This window comes from Rhinolophus sinicus, linkage group LG03 (genome assembly GCF_036562045.2).
Source record: "Rhinolophus sinicus isolate RSC01 linkage group LG03, ASM3656204v1, whole genome shotgun sequence".
Lineage (NCBI taxonomy): Eukaryota > Metazoa > Chordata > Mammalia > Chiroptera > Rhinolophidae > Rhinolophus > Rhinolophus sinicus.
The window spans coordinates 112,788,017-112,809,912 of NC_133753.1; the positions used below are offsets into that span (position 1 = coordinate 112,788,017).

General features: G+C 39.7%; 1 protein-coding gene across 6 annotated transcripts in view; it reads right to left on the bottom strand.

Moving 5' to 3' along the window:
* Positions 1-21,896, bottom strand: part of GRAMD2B (GRAM domain containing 2B) — a 110,043-nt gene that overhangs the window by 52,625 nt on the left and 35,522 nt on the right. Inside the window, exon 1 of one of the 6 annotated variants that reach the window (XM_019732383.2) lies at positions 7,423-7,863. The exons of 4 other annotated variants lie outside the window; for them this stretch is intronic. In XM_019732383.2, coding sequence (XP_019587942.2) covers positions 7,423-7,486 — 64 coding nt within the window. In that variant the 5' untranslated portion in view covers positions 7,487-7,863. Of the gene's footprint in view, positions 1-7,422; positions 7,864-21,896 lie in introns of those variants that run through there. One more of the 6 variants, XM_019732384.2, reaches the window with a different exon arrangement.

Below are 21,896 nucleotides of genomic sequence, written 5' to 3' on the forward strand. Positions count from 1 at the left end.
ATAATTTGTAAAATCTCAAAGGTAACACATATGGGTATCATCATACACCTTGTGGGGACAGAGCCCCAGAGAGCAGTTTCCAGGCTCTCGGCCTCACAGGGACAGGTGCTGGCTTGGTTATTAGATGGCCATCAGCTGTAATCAGATGGCCATCCACTGTGGCTAGGTGGCCATCACCTGTTACCGGTTAGCCATTAGCCACTAATACAACTGCTGTGGCTAGCTAGGGGGTTAGTTAGTTGGTTGGCAGAGAAGTGGACGGCAGATTGCGGATCGTGTGGCTCCTGCTTCCTGTGTCTCCAACCCAGCCGCCAGCGAGAATATAGTGGTATGACTCCCCTATCTGTGGCTCCATGGGTGATCCTTTTTGGCCTCACCATGTCCTGCATTCTTGTGCGGGAGACCCTGCATGACAGCTATGAGCGTCTCTTGATGGCAAACGGTATGCCTTATCTGTGTTTGAAGTTCCAGTATGGAACAGAGGAAGGGCCTGGTAACTGCTCTCTGGGACTCTGTCCCCACACACCTGATATATACGGACTTCAAGAAAACACCAACATTTGGACACAGATCATTATCTCCATTAGAGGAGAGGGGGTCAGCCACCCATCTCAGTGCCTGAGATTTCATTGCTAGGACACAGAATGGCACAGGGAGAGAAGTGGAGGAACATCTGCCAAGATAGAAGCAGATCGTACAGGTAAATTAGCCTTTTTTCTTTCTCTTTTCAATATTACTCAATATGTCCCCCTCTCTTTTTCCAACTCACTTCTTTTCTCTCCCTATCTCCTTACTCATTGTCTTGAACTTCACATTTCCATTTCTCTACTTCAGTCTCTTCTCTTTTTAAACAGTTCGCATTACTATTGTGACCTTGATCTAGTTGTTCATAGGTGGCCCAGATATTCCTGCCTCATCTAATTAAGGGCTTGTCTAGGATCATCTGGTTAGAAGAGGGGAACAGAGAAGATAAGACGAATCAATAATTTGAGAATGGCTCCGTCTCTCTCCAGGACCTTTGTTTTAGGCCATCTGAAAAGGTGTTTAGTGCCTAAAGCTGAGCTTTAACGAATTAGATGTTGAAGGCGAGTGCTACTGGAGTTTAGCAAATGGAAAAAACTCAGCTGCTTAAAGATGAGGAGCCATGAGAGAAAAGCTCAGTGCCGGGAAGCAGGCTGTGGAAATCAATGGTAAAAATACTGGACAGCAGATGTAATAATACCAAATCAGTAAGTGATATATAGATCAGCTTGTAGGTTACTAAATAGTTGTGGCACGAGACCCTTTTAGCAGAAAGAAAAACCAAGATGCCATATTAGATTCATGGAAACGTTCAGGTGCTGTCACAAGTGTCCTCAGGCTGAAATAATGGAACAAAGCCTCACTGAACAGAACACTGGTGCATACTACTGTCAGAGTTTAGGCCTTTTGAATTTTGACTATTTAGTTTAATTATACTGTATGTCAGCCTTCCACCTCCACCCCATAGCATGTCCCAGACCTTCAACAGTGAGGACTAACACAGCTACGGTTTATGGAGAGTTGAAAATATCAGACACCAGGCAAAGTGCATTTCTGACATCAACTGTTTAAACTCTAAAGCAAGCCTTATGTGAAGCAGCTGACTGAAGCCTTTACAGAAGATGCACCTGAGAATCAGGGGCTAAGCAGCTTGCCAGGCCCATGCTTCTAGGAAAGCCGGATTTCAAATCCTACTTTCCTAGAGCCTGGATTCTTAAAACTTTATGTACTGCCTTGATAAATCAGAAATTTCCTATGATATCAATCTCCAGCCATAGAGCTGATTTGGTTCATTGCATTTCTTTTCAAAACATTTAAACCAGAACACACTGTTTATTTCTCTTCATTGTTTCAAACTCCTCCATTGATTGTTTTATTTTAATATAATTTTAGTATTTTCTAAAATATTATATTTTTTTCTCCCTCTTCCTCAAAGTTTATATTAAAAAGTGCACTGGGTAATATGTAACATTTAGTAACCTGGAAATTAAAATTAAAACAAAACATGTTACATACACACACGGAAAGACAAATCGCACATACATAATATTTTATAGAGATTCTCTTGCTAAATGGGTACTTTCAAAGTTCAGAGTTAAGCAAGCACTAAGAAATTGAGTTATACTCAATAATTATTTTTAAAAAAATTATTTGTCTTTGCTCTTCTTGCTTCCAGTTCAAGATCCATTCCCAACTTCAACACTTATTCTGCAAGTCAAGCACCCCCAATATGCCGTGCAGAAAGACAAGATATTTGGATGATAAATACTTTCACTGCAGGTAATTTATTTAAACTTGAATTTACATTTTAACATCACAGTATGCCCCTAAAAATCATTATCACTTCTTGATAATACCAGAGAACTTCCTTTCAAGGTAAATGTTTATGTTGCCCACATCCACCCTTTTTCTTCATATGTATGGAGTTGAACAAATTTCTAGAATTCTTATACCCCAAACTGTTAAAGTTTAAATGTTAAAAATTCAAATTACATTACAAATGTTGCAGGTATTTGTAACATTTGAAACATACATTATTTGCCATAATGAATCAAGAGAACTTTTGCCCAGAAATATATCAGCATTAGTTTTAGATACTTTTTGAAATTCATTAAAAGTAACCTTGCCATTATTAAATCAGATCCACAAGAGACTTGAAGAAGTAAAAGTGTATCTCATAAAATGTGTGTTAAAAAAGCTGGGCTACATTAGAACTATATATTGGGAACATAAAATTCACAATGAAAAAGGTAATAAAAATGGGGAAAAACTAGGATCTCAAAAGGAAATATGGAGCTAAATTATCAATTCTTGGCAAGAGAAGGAGTACATTGTATTTTTAAGTCAAATATGCACTTTGATGATGAGTAAATCTGCAGCCTAACTTCTAACACAAAGATAAATAAGTAAGCCACAACTCTCAGGTATGTAAACATACCTAAGAATTCTGTTACTGATAGGAAATTTGATAAGAAAATTTAAAAGAGTGGAATTTCCCTGAGATAGTCAAGCTGAATGTCAGCTATAAGCATATTATATGCCTCAAGTAGGGGGAATGGGGTCTCAGCCTCCCCAACTCACCAACAGATAGTTATTGAAAGTAATTTTTTGTTGGGCCCTCTGAGAAATTCAACAAGAAAAAATATGATTAGAGTTGGTAATCTATTTAGGGGAAAGTTAACTAATATATGCGAGTTAATATACGCTAGCAATGGTACATACTGAACATTCAATAGATATTAACTGTTAGTTAATAGTAATAATAACAGCAACTACATTTTATGGGGCTGACCACATACATACAAGGTAATCACTCACAGTCAGAGATGAATATGGCCAGTGATAAGGGAAGGTTTTAAATGAGGGAAAACTGGAGTTGATTTATAGCAGTATATTAAGTGAAAGGAGCGAGGGAACTGTTTGAGCGAAGGAAGAGAGGTGAAGAGATGAAGAGAATTTTATTCAGTATTACGTTTAGCACATTTGTTTCTTATTCTTCTGTGTTATCACCTCTTAAGCATAGGGCTGCTAGTATAACTGTTTGGCTATAAAAGAGGTACATGCTGGCTAGTATTAGGTTGAAGTGGTTTATGTGTGTCCAGATCATTAAGGGTCTTAAGTTCTTGGTAGGGGAGCCTGTTTTTTTTAGAGTAGGCCATGGAGGGCCATCACCGAGTAGAGGAGTACAAATAAACTATTTAAGTTCAGGCTCTAGAGTTAGGAGGCCTGGACTTGAATTTGAGCTGTTCTCTTCTTAACTGTGTCTCTGCCTAGTTGCTTAACTTCTCAGAGCTTCCATATCTGTGTTTGTAAAATGGATATAATAGTGTCTACCTTCTGTGTGCAAATGAATGTAAAGTGTCGAGCACACTGCCTATCACATAGCAAGCATTCTCAATAAATGCCAGCTGTTACTACCTGGGAGGCTAGGTTCAAGGTGATGAAGCCTGTGTGGGTGTAGTTCCAGATGCAGGGAAATGGGGAGAAGGAAGCCATCCTAACAGTCCTGGAAGAAATGTCCATTGCGACACCTGGACTTCAACAACTTTGAGTTTAGTGACAATCTAAGTCATGAAATTCAAAGCAGAGAAATTAGCTGGATTTCTATGTATAAAAATTTGGCTACTCAAAATTATTTCAAATATGGAATTATCCCACCAATATATCACTGTGATAATGCATCTACCTCCCTCTTTTGTTGTATATTTTTAAAAATATATTTTTTCAATTACAGTTGGCGTACAATATTATATTAGTTTCAGGTGTACAGCACCGTGATTAGACTTTTATATGCTTTAAAAGTGATCACCTGGATAGATCCAGTACCCATCCAACACCATACATAGTTATCACAATACTACTGACTATATTCCCCACGCTATACTCTACATCCCCATGACTACGTGGTAACTACCAATTTGTATCTCTTAACTCCCTCCCCTCCTCACCCATCTCTTCAACCCTCCTACCCCAATCCAGCAACCATTAAATGCTCTCGGTGTCTAGGAGCTTATTTGTTTTGTTTGTTCGATTATCCTGTTCTCTAGATTTCACATATAACTGAAGTCATATGGCATCTGTCTTTCTCTGCCTGACTTACTTCTCTCAGCACAATGCCCTCTAGGTCCATCCATGTTGTAGATAATGTACCTCCCTCTTCAACTTGCTCTTCTTATTAGCAAAGCAAGAGTTTAAGAGCTCGGGGCCGGCCCGGTGGCTCAGGCGGTTGGAGCTCCGTGCTTCTAACTCCGAAGGCTGCTGGTTCGATTCCCACATGAGCCAGTGGGCTCTCAACCACAAGGTGGCTGGTTCAGTTCCTCGAGTCCTGCAAGGGATCGTCGGCAGTGCCCCCTGCAACTAGCAATGGCAATTGAACCTGGAGCTGAGCTGCGCCCTCCACAACTAAGACTGAAAGGACAACAACTTGAAGCTGAATGGCACTCTCCACAACTAAGATTGAAAGGACAACAACTTGACTTGGGAAAAAAAAAGTTCTGGAAGTACACACTCTTCCCCAATAAAGTCCTATTCTCCTTCCCCAATAAAATCTTAAAAAAAAAAAAAAAAAAAAAAGAGTTTAAGAGCTCAAAGGAAGGGAGTGTCTAAAAGTTTAGACCGAATCAGAGGTGTAGGCCTGGAAATTACCGCTTTGTAGGGGAAACAAACAAAAACCCAAGAAATCAAGAGAAATTTAACAAAGACTGCCAAATAGATAAACATCCTAACTGTGGAAGAGACTGTTATGGACCAAACTTTTCGTAGCATCTTGTTTGTTTTATGTGACAATGGCCACCAATGTCCCTAGAAGTACAGAATATACATATGTGCCTCCGCTTAACCCCCCCTTAAAATATCATATATATTATTGTATTCCTCACCATTATTGAACAAATAGTAGGTATTCCATTATTTGTTGAACTGAAATGAATCTGTGAAACTGGCTGTTCCAAATAAAGGGCTATGTTGAGGCCTTCAGCTTCAATGCTTATCGTCTACAAAACTATTTTTGCAACATCTAAAGCATTTCAAAAGAATTAGTCTAAATGCCATAGAATTTTCCAATCCTTCAATACATCTCCTTAACTGAATATCTAGATGACTAGGAATGTGAAAATTCCAAAATGCAGTGGCTGCTGGGTAGACTTGAATCATTCTGCTTTGTGTATCTAGAACTAAATATCACCTGTGGGTGAGTTCTGGGCTACAGATTTAAAGTCCTGGGTTCCAGTCTTGCTTGTACCACTTAACACTCCTGTCACCTCCATCCAGCATCTCTGAAATGGTGATACGACTATGCACAATACCTCTTCTTCAGAGAAGTCACATGTATAAGAGAATGATTAAGTGCAAAAGAAATAGATAGTTGAGAGTTCACCTTTTTCTTGAACTTGAATTAGTAGCATAGTTAGGTTTTCATTTGGGGGTGAGAAAACATTTTGTGAAGGTGAAACCGATAGCAATTCTTTCTTAATCATCATTTTACACATAAAGAGTAAAGAACATCAGCTTAAGTTGACAGTGCTGGGTGGGCAAAGGAATAGCCAAGGAAAGCAGACACTGGATGGGAAGGTGACCGAAGCCTTTGAAATAGTAAATCAAAGCAGCTAATAAAGCTATTCCTCTTCCAAAACTGAAGCCTGAACACTAATAGATACACAGATGAAATATGCTTTTATAAAAACAAATTTTTATGTGGAATCAGGCCGTGAGTTTAAAAATTGCTAAATGCTGAAATAATGAATGATGGAGACTGATTAAGATAATACACCATATTTTTATATTAGTATCAATAAAGCATGTTAGGTAACCCCACGACAGCTTGGTACCATAAAAAATAAAATTTGGCTTATTCAGATACTTATCTTAATATCAATCTTATTCAGATATTTATTTTAATATCACTTAATATAGTGATTGCAAATAAGCAAATGCTGAAAGATTCTTTTCCTTTTTAAAAGAATGTTTGGGAATAACAATCATGTAAATAAACATGCTTCTGGATTATAAAAACAAAAAAAAACAAAAAAACAAAGTAGAACAGGGAAAGAGAAATAAGTTTCATTACAGAAAGCTAATCCCTGTGACCAAAATATTTGAGTTTTCAGTTTCTTAAACCAGAAGAGGGTATAGGTCAAACAATGTGCAAATCCTATGATGGACTTGAATCTTTTAAGAGGATAGTCACAACCCGATATTTAAAGAGTTTTATTATATATTCATTGTGCTCCTCGACCCGACTGCTACACCCTCTCTCCAAAAAAGTGTATAACAAATATATGTAAGTACCCCAACTAAAGGCAGGCAGTCTTTGAGGGGGAAAAAAATAAAGCGTATGCCATGTTTTCCACTACTTTTCCACTTCCTTGGGGGGAAACAGTTAAGGGGATGGAGGAAAGACACTCTGAAGGTCCAAATCAACTGACGAATACACATCATTGTGAAACTAATGAACAGATGACATCTACCAGACAACTGCATCTCCCCGCACGTCATTAAGAAGTAGGACAACTGAAATAAATGTTAGCACTCTGTTTCTTGACAGGCTGAGACCTGAATGGGTGCCCCAGCCCTAATTGCAAAACACCAATCGTGCTTACGGCTCCAATACATCACATCCCCATAGGACTGCAAACCATAGTACCTTCTTGAAATGCTGCTGTGCCTTTTCTCTACTACAGAATCTGAGAAAAAGAAAAAAACGAAAAAAAAAACAAAAAACCCCAAAAACAAACAAAAAAAAAACAACAGAAAAAGGCCGGGTGCCACAGAAAGCGTTCAAGCCCCAAAGCTGTCCGCGTAAAAGTTGCAGAAAACTGTTTCCACTCCAAACTGGTCCCTGGCAGGGAAGTTCGGGCTGCGCGCTTTCTACGCGGCGGACGGGTCCTGGCTGAGAATACTTACTGGGCTGAGCCAACTTTGCTCTCTCTCTTCCCGAGCACTTTGGCAGGCTTTGTGTCTTCCACATCTTGCTGTAGTTCAGTCATCGGGGCCGCGGCCGCAGGGCACCTTCAGACCTCCGCGCGCCTGCCGTCTGCCCCTGCTCGTCCTCCTCCCAGCGGATGCCACCGTCCCGGGCGCAGGCCCAGCGAGCCCCGCGGCGCATCCAGGCCAGGCCAGGGCCGCGGGCCGCCAACCTGGACACGTTCGAGCGACCGCGATTGGTCCGAGAGAGCGTGGAAGAACCCGCGAGGGAGGGGAGGGGAAGGGAGGGTCGAAGCGAAGTGACAGCCTCTTTCCCCAACCCAGGAGGCGGAGGAAGAGAAAAAGGAAACCTGTTGAGCTAGTCTTTCTGGGAGAGGAAGCTAATTGGCCAAGCAGGTGAAACATTTGCCTAAGAAGGCATCATAGACTGTATTTAGCTTCCTGGTAAGAGGGGTGTGTTTTTCTTCCCGGACTGTAATCAGGGGCTTTAAAAATGACCAGCCGGCTGTAGATACAGGAAACGGATTCGACTGAGTGAGGAGCTGCCTGACACAGATGCACGGTGTGGGCTGGCCTATGCCCCAATCTCAATTATGCAAACAGGATATTGCCTCGTTGAGGACTGCTTCGAGGGGCCTTAAACAATAGGTTAGTTCAGTAACAGAATAAGAGGTGGTTGCTTTTAGTGGGTGTCTGGTTAACCCTTCCTAGTTCTGTAGGGGGAGAAACAGTCATCGGAACCTCCTAGCAACTTATTTACTATGCACCCAACCAATAAAATGAACGCCTCCTGGTGAGGTTTTGACTTGCTGGTTCTGTGTGAAGTCTTGCATTTGAAGCATCCATTTGACAAATTTTTTAAGGCACAATGTTCCAGGTATTATTCCAAACATGCTTATTATAGCAAATAAGTTATGTGTTGAGGGTTTTCTGATTTGCCACAGAGCAATCCAGAACATACAACCTTGTGGTTGGAAGCCTAACTTTACTTTAAAACAATTACAAGTAACAATAGTAGAGAGTGACACGGATGGGAACTATTATTAATTCTGGGGCTGCAAGTCCTTGATTTTTCTTTTAAAATTAATTTTAGATTTAATAATGACAAAGGCCATGCAACCGTCGTGTTTATATATATGTATGTATGCATGCACCTACCCTTCTAAAAAACTTCAAACATTTTGGAGATGCACATCCTTTCCAAAGTTTTCTTATTCCTTCTCCATTAACTAGCTTATGTCATCAGGCTGAGAGAACAAAAGCATCTTTTCGTAGCCCACTTGCTCCTCCAAAATTGAGTCTCCTAATACTTGAAAAATAAGTAAAAGAAAAAAGTTTATGTGGGAGAGCCCAGCTGCCTGAGGTGGGGAGGGCTCTGGGTGACCTGGAGGCTTGAAATGATTGTTTTCTGTGTCCATAGCTGGCTCTTCCCGGGGACATTACGATTTCAGCCTCCTGGTCCCTTCTCTAGCTCCACCCCCTACTCAGGATGGGGGTTGGTTTGGATTCTAGATGAGGTTTGCCATCCTCCCAAACTCTAGGCAGTGATTCTCTCCTTAAATCTCAGGTGCCCTCCAAGCTGTCCTGGCTACAGAACTCAGACCAGAACTGACTTTTTTTTCTTTTTTTCTTTTTTTTTTGCCCCTAAGTAACTTCTTTTATTACAGTAAAATATACATAACGCTCATCATTTTAACTATTGGGAAGTATACGTAATTCAGTGACATAAAGTACATTCACAATGTGTGTAACCATCACGATTATCTATACCCAAAACTTTGTTTAAATCATCCCCAACATAAACTCTATCCATACCACAATGTCTTTCTTCCTTCTTCTTCCAGCCCTGGGTAACCTCTAGTCTACTTTTTGTCCTTATGAATTATCTGTTCTGGGTACTTAATATAAGTGGAATTATATAATATTTTTGCTTCTGTTTCTGGCTTATTTCACTAAGCATAATGTTTTTCAGGTCCATCCAAGTTGTAGCGTATGTCAGTACTTCATTCTTTTTTTTATGGCAGAGTAATATTCCCTGTATGTATATTGGTTTATCCATCCATTCATCTTTTGATGAATATTTGGGTTGTTTCTACCTTTTGGCTATTGTGAACAATGCTGCTGTGAACATTGATGTACAAATATCTGTTGGTGTCCCGCTTTCAATTCTTTTGGGTATATACCTAGGAACGGAATAGCTGGTCCTATGGTAATTCTGTGTTTAACCTTTGGGAAACCATGGTCAGGCCTCTTTTGATACATGAGTAAAGGCAGGTGTTCGCTGGCATGGGCTTGCAGCTCAACTAATGAACACTCCGTTGCCCTGAAACTTGTTCTTTAGTGTATGGAATGAGGACTTCCAGGAGTGTGGTCTTCAGTAAGAAAGGAGGGGAGGACATAGGTGGGTAGGGGTGGGTGGAGAAATAGCAGCTAGTCCTTTCTTAGAGTGGGGAGATTTAGAAAGGAGTAAGTACACTACATTATTTTACCTAGTCACATTTGCCTAAGTTTAAAAGACATTGCTAAACAGCTTCCTAACTTGTTTATTATTGGGGCTTTTCTACAATAATAAATGGAAAGCAGTATTTAGAAGGTAACAGCAGCCAAACGATAGAGGAAATTTCATTGTAATGTGACAAAATAGAGACATAAGTTTACATCTAAAGTGCATTTTAGGGGGCTCTTTGAGTTTGCTCCCAAACCCTTTGTTTTCTTTCTCCAAGCCTCTGCGAACATACTTTTCTTGTTTCTAAAATCAAAGAGTAGTTCTACCCAATACTTTTTCCAATTATTGAAGTAAGTTAAGTAGAAAATGCCTAACCTATCACCTTTCAGGAGGTAGGGGCTTCTCTTTAACAGCTTACAATATTGATCATTGTTGGTCTTTTTAAAATATTGATCAGAAAAACCGTGCATCAGTCCACAGCTTCAGGGGCAGAGTTCAAACATGAGTTTGAATGGAAATAAGGTTGTAATGTATGGTCAAGTAGTTACCTAATTTACAATATACGTACAGGTAAAGTGTCATCACATGCTTGTAATTTTATGCATATTGTCTGATGACGTGTTTTAGATGTTGATGCTCTTATCAAGATGTAACCTGGAAGCTCAGTAATAGTTTAACTATGCATAGTATTTACTATGTCAATGTCATAAGTCAGAGAATTCTAGGAACACTCATCAGACCATTCCTTTTCCAATTTAAGGTCAATATCCAAAGGAGAATATAGAGGGGGGAAATGAGAGCATTCAGAAGACAGCCATATGACGACACTGAAGAAATTCATTATAAGACTTTCAAAAAAATTGTAAGAATGAAAGTTGACAAGCATTATGTCAAAGGGACCTGTATTGAATGATGTCTGTCAAATATGAAGGAAAGTTTCCTGATGAATACAGCCGTGAAACATTGGGATGAGATTCTATAGTAGGCTATGGAATCTCCTTCTATACAGGCCTTTGAAAGTAGTATTTAAAAAAAATCAAATACAATGATTCTACACCATTATTTCCCAAGCCAAGTTATACTGCAGATGGGGAAATCTGAAATATGTACTCTATTTATCTCTCTAGGGATGGGGTGAGAACTAAGCTTAGCACTTCTGTTGAGAGGATAGCCAAAACGGTAAGGGCTTAGTGGGTAAGGGCGGATGGTAATTGGGAAACAGTACATATCTGGTTCTGTGACAAAGCAGAAGCAGTAAAAACTCTTCCAGTTCAATACAATAAATTAAAATCTACCCCAAAGTTTAAAAATAGATGTCTATTTTATGTATGGTAAATGTTACAGATCATAACATGTAAAGGGGGAGGGAGGTCTCTGAGACCATCCAGTAGAATGGTTTTCATACCAGATTCTGGGGGAGTTCTGGGCTCTTTGAACCAGTGTGTGTGTGTGTGTGTGGGGGGGAGCTGGCGTTTGAACTTGTTCTTCTGACTCTACTGCCTATCTTTTACTACTACTCCAATATACAGCCTCTCCCACTTCAGTTAGAACTCTTCCACTTGTATCTCTTTCATATATTTCTGGTCCATATTAATTTCTCTTTAAGGGTCGGGGAAGGGTTGCCTACCACACACTAAACAAAATTTAGAAATCAAATTCTCACCATCATTTTTCAGAGAAGAACCTGAGCTTCAGAGAATTTAGTGACATGGCTAAAATTACAGTGGACCCATGAGGATGAAGACCCAGCTTTCCTGACTTCCAGTGGGGTGCTTGTAGGGGTATAGGAGAGTGAACAGAACAAAACAAGGCTTGTTAATGGCAGACACACGTGCCTTATAGGAGTGTGTGTGTGGCGGGGAGGGGGAAGGCCAAAGACCTTCAGATACACTTGTATATAATATTTGTGGGAAAAGAAATGTTTGAATCTAGAGCTATCTTTGGTGGCTGCATTATCTATTGAGGTTCAGCTGGATGGTTCTCATTTGGGGTCTCCATGCAGTTGCAGTCAAATGGCACCCAAGGTTAGAGTCATTTGAAGACTCAGCTGAGCTGGACGTACACTCCCATGTCAGGTACTTCAGCTGAGATGGCTAGAAGAGCTGGGGACCAGCCGTGCGTTTCAGTTTCTCCACGCGGCTAGCTTGGGCTTCCTTATAGCATAGCCGTCTCAGGAGAGTTGGACTTTTTACTTGGTGGCTGGCTTCCTTCAGAGCCTGTGTTCCATGATACCAAGGTAGCATCTGCAAGGCTTCCTATGAGATAGACATAGACATCAGGCACCTTCACCTCTGCTATTGGTCAAAGGTGAGCCACAGGGCCAGCTCAGGTTCAAGGCAAGAGAACTACACAGGATGTGAATACAGAAGTGTAGTTCACTGGAGACCATCTTTGGAGACCAGCTTCCACAGTGCAGATAATCAGTCCCTCTGACTATAGATACTTCGTCATTGGCCATGTGAGTAAATGGACATTTCTCAGCATTGTTCTAAATGCATGAGAATAGAGGTGAACAAAACAGACATGGTACTTACATTCTAGTGGGAGAGACTGGAAAAAAAAATAAGGGAAGCACATAAATAACGTAGTTTCCACAGGTAAGAGATATAAAGAAAATAAAACAGGAAGCCATGTGGAGTGAGGGAGGTCTATTTTACATGGGAAGATGAGGAAAGCCTCTCTGGGAAGTGACATCTCAGCTGAGATTTGCAGAAGGTGAAGGAAGAAGCCGTGTGAAGTCTGGGTGCAAAGCTTGCCAGCCAGAGGAAAGAACGTGGATAAAGGCCTTGAGGCAGGACGGAGCCTGGCATGCTCTAGGACAGTAAGAAAGCCATGTTCTCCACTACACCTGCAGTATCAGGAAGGAAGGGAAGGTTGGTGGGAGAGGTCTCGGAGAGATATCTTCTCTGTCCATTTGTTTCTCATCTGTCCTCTCCCACAAGAATTGAATCTTCTCAAAAACAAGGGATGTGTCTGTAATGTTCACCACTGTATCCAGAATGCCTGGTGCATGTTAGATGCTCAGTAAATATTTGTTGAATGGATGGATGGACGGATGGATGGATGGATGGATGGATGGATGACTCGTTGGGTGGTTGTTTCCAACCAGCATTACTCAACCATATTCCCTTGGAACTCTAGTTGACCTGATATGTTCTAATGTTGAATAGTATTGGTCTTTTTTTGCAATTCGCAGGGGTGTGTGTGTGTGTGGGAAGACTGAGTGAAAAAGAAATATGACTTAACCAACCCCCACTAGAAAAGAAAATCTTTGGCTGTTGCTGCTTATCACTTGTCTGCTAGTTGACTGCAAGTGCTTCAAAAAGGTCAGAGAGGTCCCATGACTCCCAGATGGTCTAGCTCCGGAGCAAGTCCAAACTCACAGTTTATCATCCTCAGGCCACAATTTAGAGTTGTGGAATCTCTCGTGCTTTTGTAGAGAAACAGCCATAGAGCTCCTTCCTTTCCTTGTTTTGGGAACTAATGAACACACCATCACTAGGAGGACCGGTTTTCCTCTTTCCTCACACCCTGCCTGGTGTGGGTGTTCTGTTTTCCTCCCCGTGAGATAGTTGGCCGGTACCATCCATGCAGTGCCATCAGCACATTACTGTGAAGCAGTTTGTATTTAATTATTGTGAAAGTCCTTTCTTCATGTTACATTTTTACTTTATACCACCTCTTGCATCCTTTTTATTGCTTTTTCTTATTTTCCATTCTTTTTTACATACTTTCATTTATTGGTTCCTTCTTGACAATTCCTATTTGCATTTTGTTATCTTGTCTTCCAATCGGTTCTCTATGTAGCACTATTCTTTTTTTTTTTAAATTATCCAACAAATAAGTTGGCAGAGAAGGCGCACGGGAGAAGAGAGTGCAGAAAACACCTCAGGCAAATAGTTTTTCTATTTCTCTCAAGTAGCTCCAGAATCTTTTGGTTGCATCATAAATAGACTCTTCATTTGGGTCAAATTGAGCAGCCTGTCCATGCTTCCTTCTTTCTTTTCTTCCTTCCAATTAATGTTTTTGTTTGTTTTTTGATGCCTTTTGTATGCCAGGCTATGTTCTGGGTGATGGAGCTATACAAATAAATAAGCACTTTCTTGCTATAAGTGAGTTTTCAGTCCAGTGGGAAAGAGTCCAATAAGCAGATATTTATAAAACATTCATACACAAAACTTTAATCAAAAACAACCACATTCATATATCACAACCAGATACTTGGATCAAGCAACATCAAAATGTCAAAAGATGGGAAGGGGTAGGAGATGGCCATATGATGTTTCGTGTTCTTCTGTTTTGGATCACACACAAGCCAACTCCCCGCCCACCAATTCACGCAACTTGCTGAAAAGGCCCTAGTCTGGAAGTCAGGAGAACTGGGCTGTAGTCCAGGCACTGTGCTTTATGCTGGAATGTGAATCTATTAATGGAATACAGCGTTTAAGTAACAGAATGCTGGCCTCAAAGCTAGGAACCTAGAGCTCATGGTTAGAGCAGTATCACTTTCTGCCTTACACAGACTAACTATAAGAATAAAGAAAAAAACAAACCAAACCAAACCAATCTTTTTGCACAGAAATGTTTCACGTAGCAAAATTCAAAATGGCGATTTTAAATACATTTCATTTGGAGAGCATAACTATTGAAATTGATTCACTTGGGGAAGCTAAATGGCTTTGTGTTTCTTTGCATTATTTTTTACTTTTAAAACTAAACCGGACAGAAACAGAACGTTTCCCTGTGTGTTAAGATCACCAACTAATTAAAATCAGAATTTAATTTTTATGTTTAGTAGTAGTCAATCAAAGAAATGAAATTAAAACTCCATCTTTCCTCCATATCAAAAAATATATAATAAGCTCTTTTAATAAAACACATATTAGAGGGAGATTCAGATATGAGAAATTCTTGGTCCTATAGAATCCCAAGACTTCAGATTTTGAGACAATATTGTATGAATTTGAAGTAGACTGTACAAAGGAATAGGAGATAAAAGCTGGTGAGAATGGTCTTGGTTCCTAGCTTTTCAGTTGTACCCCCAACCCCTACTCTGTGATACAACAATATTTGTTTTTTGCTCTTCTTCAAGGCATTTCCTGTGATATCCTTTCAGTAAATAATGCTTGTCTGAGCTTGTTGATTAAGTTGTCCTGGCAATAAAAAAGCCCTGACCTGGGAGGGGTGGGAGGTGAAGAATGGTATAAGGGAATGGTTAAGAGTCAGGCTGATTTGAGACGCCTAATATGCATCTTATTACTTCCTCTAAGCCTCAATTTGCTCATATGTCAAAAAGAAAAAAATGGGAATAGCAATAGTATCTATTTTATAGAGTCATTGGGGGAATTTAAAGAACTCATGTCTATAAAGGAAAGAGTACAGTATGCCAGGTCCGTAATAAGCACTCAATTCATAGAAACTATTGACTATCATCTTCGTCACATTATTGTTGACCAGAATATTTTAACAAATTGAGGGCCTTGCCCTCCCGTAGTTCATCAGCCCTCATTATTTAAAGACAGCATGCGTTGTGCAGAGTATTATGTGTCACACTATCAAAGGAGTTTCTAAAGCTATAGGAGATGTAACAGCTGTTCCCCTCTGAGTCCTTAGCCCTCTTCAGGTTGATTTCCTTATGTCAGAAGCTAAGTCTGCATCCTCAGAACAGTAGCATTGGTACTGTTGCTAGATCTCAGCTATAATGTAATAATTTAATTTGCTAGATCTCAGCTATAATCTTGCACATGTCCTTGGGTTTTTTTTCCCCTCAGATGTCTTTGCCACTGTAAAAGCTAAGCTATAGCTTAACTAGGAAAGGAGTCATTGAATTAAGGGTTAATCAATATGAACTCTTATGGAGTGGAGGCTTATGATAGCTAGGGTGACTGTATTTCTGGTTTGCATGGGACACTCCTGATTTAGTCCTGGGTTCTGGCATAATTATAATAGAGTCCCCTTTCATTCTCAAAAGATGTCCCTATTTGGAAAATTTACTAATAGTCATTCTATAGTATTGAACAAATCAAAATATCCTATTAGCTCAATTGTTTAGGTTAGGTATCTAATGAACCAAACTCTTGGATCTAATTGCCTTGCTGCCTAGTAGGCTACGTTCGGTCACTCATTTACTCCCAACTTGTGTTAAATGACCTGAAAGTTATCAGAATGGTGAGGTAAAACCAAATGCATGCAAGAAAGTCAAATGATGACAATTACTTGAAAAACAACTCAAAGTTCATGTACTGTTAACATCAGATCAGAAGCATCTCATGCACAGTTGCTACCTTCATGATCCAGTGAGGAGTTCAAGTCTAACTGTCCCCTTGGTATTACTGATTACGGCACTGCCAACCACAAGCCAGAATTCTTATTTGGCCCTCATTGAATCACACTGATGTTTACACTGAAGTTGTAAACAATCTGGTTTAATTCTCCAGATGCTTTCTTTCATGGGTCATCTGACTTTTCTACAGTAAGAACTTGAAGGCTGCTTCTCATACGCCACAGGCTCTGGTTTTCAGTTTATCATCAGTGAGCTAATTTCTTACTTAGAGCCTTGGGTATCTAATGGTTAACTAAACTGCCAGTGAGTAAGCTTTGTAATGAAAAACTCTAGCACCTACCACAAGTAAATCAAGTTAAGGATTCCTCTATTGTTTTCACTTATTTCTATTTTTATTACCTGCTCTATTTAAAAGTGTGGATGTGGGTAGTGGTAACCTTGTGGGTCGATTGGCAAGGGGGTAGAGGGCCGCCAAGGATGCTGGAAATGTTCTCTATATGGGTCTGGGTGGTGGGTATGTGGCTATACACTCGTATGCATATGCATATGTGCAAATTCTTTGAGATACAATTAAGATTTGTGCATTTTAATATATTTAAATTAAACCTCCATTTAAAAAAGTAAAGAGAAAAGAAAAGTCTCAAATCTCTTTAGCCAAAGCTGGTAAAAAAAATAAAAATGTACTCTGAGTTAATAAAGTAACAGAAAGAAAAAACAAATCACCTACTTACATAAGGGTTTTTTCTCCTGGATATCCATATGACCTTTATCTCTTTATTCTTTTCTATGGATATATGTCTTGTTATTGCGGTCTTAATCTTTGACAGTAAGATTTAAAATTTTGACAAACGAGTTTTTGGATAGGACTTTTTCTGCCCACTTCTGTTCATATATTTGTTTCAATATGTAAAATTACAAAGTTTTTAACTCTTAACTATGCACTTTTTGCATAATCTATGAAATATCTATCAGAAGCTTCCTAAGCCACATTAGTCATGGCTTATAAATAGTATGTATCTTCACCTCTTGCTTTCCAGTTTATCATGTGACTTTTTAATACTATCAATAAAAACATCAAGAGAAACAAACAGTATTTTAATATAAAATTGGTATATTGCAAATTAGAACCTTCCAGATACTTCAGAAAATATTTAATACTCTCAAATATCCTATCTTTTATTTTTCAATCTACCTCCAAAAAGTACTATACTAATATGTAGGCAGCCACACAATGATCTAAGATTTAGGTGAGTTCAAGAACTGAGTTTATATACAAATAAAGAAAAAGGAAAAGAGAGGGAGAGACTTAAATTAACTGAGTATCTCCCAGATGCCAGGTGCTGTGCCTCGCATAGATTATTTACTGCTTACAACAACCCTGTGAGAATTGTCTCATTGCATCAATCAAGAAACTAAGGTTCAGAAAAGGTAAACTACTCTCCTAAGATCACACAGGTAATAATTCTGTTGCATTGTTTTCCTAAGCTTGCTCTTTTTTGTGCAATCTCTGGTGATGACACAAGAGGTGAATTCCTAAGTGATTAAAGATTTAAAGGGATTTTAGAGATAATTTCGTCAATCCCACTTGTTTGGAGATAAAGAAGCTGGGTTCTGGGAGGTTATATTGATTCCATCTGGGCAATGTACATCTCAGTACATTGAGTTTCTTAGAAGTTTTCCTTTTCTCCTCTCCCCATCTCCCCACCTCATCCTACCCATCCCCCAAACTACCATAGTCAGAATTACAATACTTTCATGCGATACTGTGTGGTGGGCAAGGGTGAGTAGCATTTGGAGACTGGGTTTAAATCCCTGATCTACCACTTATGAGCTGTGTGACCTTGGGTAAGTTCAACCTCTCTGAGTTTCACTTTCTTCACTGTGAAAAAACGGAGGGAGTAAGAGTACCTACTCGTATCTCATAGATAATTAAATGAATTAAACCGTGGAAAGCCCTTGAGAATAGGGGGTGGCATGCAACAAATGTCTCATGACAATTATCAGTTAGTTTTTGTTATTATGCTGCATCATATTTCTATCTTGGTTTATGGTTACGAGTACAGGTGTACAGGCTTGTTTCCCCAGTGAGATGGAGATGGTGTCTTACACATCTTTGTAATTCTCCCCTCAGTGCCAACATTGGTGCTTAATAATTCTAGACACTGAACAAAGGCCTGTGGGATTGATTTCATTTTCCTAGTTAATGACTTCACAATTTTCCAACTTTCCCCAGTTAACGACTCCATCACATACAGAATCCAAGCCTCCCAGTTCTATTTCTGCTACTCTTGAGGATCTTGATTATTGATTTCCGGGCCAGCATTGCCCCCTTGGACTTCTCATTGCTTTTAGGAATCTAAAAGCACTGGGGTAGCTGCACCTGCCTATGATTCAGTTCAGGAATTATTTCTTTGTTGTTCCTTTAAGGGATTAACATCGAGTGTGGACTGACTTTCTATCCTGGCGCTTATGTGGTTCATACAAACTGGTCTAATGTAACAAGTAAGTAATTCTGATACATACTTTCTACCCACAGCTTCCCATCTCCACTGGCCCTGGTACCTTCAACTGCCTCTCCACACGTTCAGGAGAAAAAGTAAGGCCTTCACCTCATTTTGCTTCCCCTTACATTCCTTTCTCTATCAAATTGTTGTTGTGACAAAAAGGACTAATGAAAGACTTCATTTCCTAAGGTTGTGTTGAGACTGGAATTCTGAGATTTCCTGGTTTCAGGGAAGGTAGTTATTGTGTTTTGACTTCCACTCAGAAAATTTAACCTCGGCATTTCAATAGCACCAGACTATTGTTTTCAAAAGTATGGTATGTAGAATGTTGTGACAAGCTTTCTAAAAATGTAGACTACAGCTATCAGACATTAGCATTCCATCCTCTTTTGGCAAAGTGCTGGGATTTTTTTTTTTTAAAGGACAAATTTCAGGTCTATTGTTTGAAAATTCGAATATAATACTATTGAATGTGTACTTTTGGGGAAAATGATGCTGTTATTCCACTGTGAACTTTGGAAATTGTTCTAATCTCTTCTTTATTAGCAGAACTTGGGGGGTAAACATATATTTAGACAGTCTCTGACCTTTGCGAAGGTTTGGAGACGTTAATATTACTCGAGGTGAATCTTTTAGTGTGTCCAACTCTATGTCAGGAAATATAAAGCTGCTTTAAAATAAGATGAAACTCATTATAGGAAAGTTTTGATGTATAAAATTACAACAACAAAAATGAAACTTTATTGAATATTTTACATTAAGATGAGTTTACTTTAACCCGTATTACATTTTTTTTTTCTGTTATCTCTCCCCCTAGTGTCTAGACTGTGTGAGGGTGGGTTCATTGTCTCTTGTTAAGCTTCTATTCCTGGTATCTATTGTAAGTGCTCAATAACTAGTTCTTGAACAATAAAAGATGGGAATCAGAAAAACATGACATATTAAAGGCAACATCCAACTTAGAAATGCATTGTATCCTCAATGGCATTTTGTATTTCATTATTTGGGATATAGAATACATTTTCTCATATAAAGCATAATGTGAAAAGAACTTAAATCTCTAGATTTGCCCATAAAAGTGACTTTATCCCATATTGTAAATTCTATTGTTTTTGCTATTCCAGAAGCAAACTTTTCTGGGTTAACTTGGGAATCAAATCATCATTTTAAAACTTGTTTATATAGTGAAGACACTTCTTACCATACAGTGAACTCCCCACTGAATTTAAAGGTGGGTTTCCCTCTATGTCGTCTCCTTCCTGGGTGACTATTAGTCTAAGGTACGGAGGGAAATGAGGAACTGGCCTCTAAGGGGTAAATATTGTCTCCTCAGGGCTTCGGGGAGACTCTACCCTCACTGACTCCTGTCTCTGTAAAAGTACTTTCCTCCCATCAAACTCCCTGCTAAATTATGAGGACTTCTAACGTTTATATGTGACTTTGTCCTTCTGGCCACACATCCTGTATCATTACCTCAGTCCCCTGAGGCAAATAATGAAGGAAAACTCTGGAAGTAGTTTTGAAGCTACCACAGATCCATAAGCCTTTATCTGAAATCTATGGGGCCAGATGTCTTTCAGAATTCAGAGAATTCAGAGACATTTTTGGATTTTACAAAGGTAATATGTCACATATGCTTCATGTTGCAGACTATCCTTGTAATTCAACCTTGAAATTCAACACAGTAACATCTCTTCAGTTAAATATATAAATATTCCCACTGAGATAGATACTTCTTATATGTAAATATTCCCACTAAGTGAGATAGATACTGCTTGGAGCCTCACATCTCTTCAGTTCAGGTTCTGCTAGCAAAGCTGTAAGAGTTGTTGGGTTTTCAGGGACCTTCCTATCTCAGAGCTGCTGGCAGGAGATTGTGGATCTGTAATACCAGAGAGATTATGTCTCAGGAAAGAAAAGGAAGAAGGTTCTCTTGATCCCACAGCCCTGGACTGGGTTCTCGAGCAACGGGGACCCTACGTGGAGACAGAGGAGCCTCACATCTTTTGAGGAGAAGGCTGAGAATAGGTTTCCAGGTGGTATTATACCAACGCCTCCTTGCTCAGCCAAACCTTGGGTTCATGAGCTTCATGTTTGTGTTTAGTGGGGCTATTGCTTAGGAGGCCAGGCTTTCTGAGTTGGCTGAAAGAACTGCTACACTTGGAGAGGAAACCTCTTTCCACTTGGAGTGAGGTGACAGGAAGGCATAGGGAGGGCCAGGAGCTCCAGCAGGGATGTTGGCAGCAGCCCCACAGAGACATGAAAAGGCTGGATGCTATTGAAGGTGCTGGAGGGGAAGGCTGGTGCTGGAACAGGATAGGGCCTGAAACCTGATTCAGGGACCCCTTCCCCACCGGCTTTTGATTTTTCCCTAGAGCTGGTTCAGCAGTCACAAAAAGTGACACTTGGCTAAATATGACCAAACACACTAAATATGACCAGTGTATTTTGTTAGAATTTGAAAGTCTGACAATGAACCGGGACCATTCCAATTTATTGTTGGTCCCATGGACCTTATTATGTCACTTCTGTGATTTCCACACTTGTGATCCTGCTGGGATTGCAGTGTCTGACCCTGGTGTATGACCTAGGGTCAGAGGGTTACCTCAGTGTTTAATTGTCCAAACCACCCAGCAGCAGACATGTGGTCTACGTAAGACACAGGGTTAGGAAACTGTATGATAATGTGATAGTAATTTTATAGTGAACTTTCCTGTTTTAGGTAAAAACAGATCTGTATCCAGACGTTTCCCTAAAGCATTCCCTCTTCTTCACAGTCTCTCTTGCTGCTTTTGACTTTTTAGTCCCTGGTATTGTTCTTTTTTTCCCCAGCATTGATGGATGTATAGTTTGCTAATAGATTTTTTGGGGGGAGTTTGTGGGGGGGGTTAGTCTTGGTAATTCAAAACAGCTTAAAAAAGTGAAATGAGCTTTTGTTAATGCTAATTTATTTTCCAAGAAGGGATGTTTGTGAGTTCTGTGCCGCCTGGAGCCATGCTGGGAGGTCAGGAGGCTAACTTCCTGGAATTTCCCCAGAGCTCGGTCCTGTCAAGCTAGTCAAACGCTAAGGGGACTTTTAGCTACAACAGGTCGTTCTTCCAAACCATCACGTGATCCAAGACTAAGGTCTTTGCTGTTAAATTCAGATTAAGGTAAAGGGGTCATATCTTGAAATATGCTGATTAGGAAAGTGATTAGAAAATGAACTTCTCTAATTATA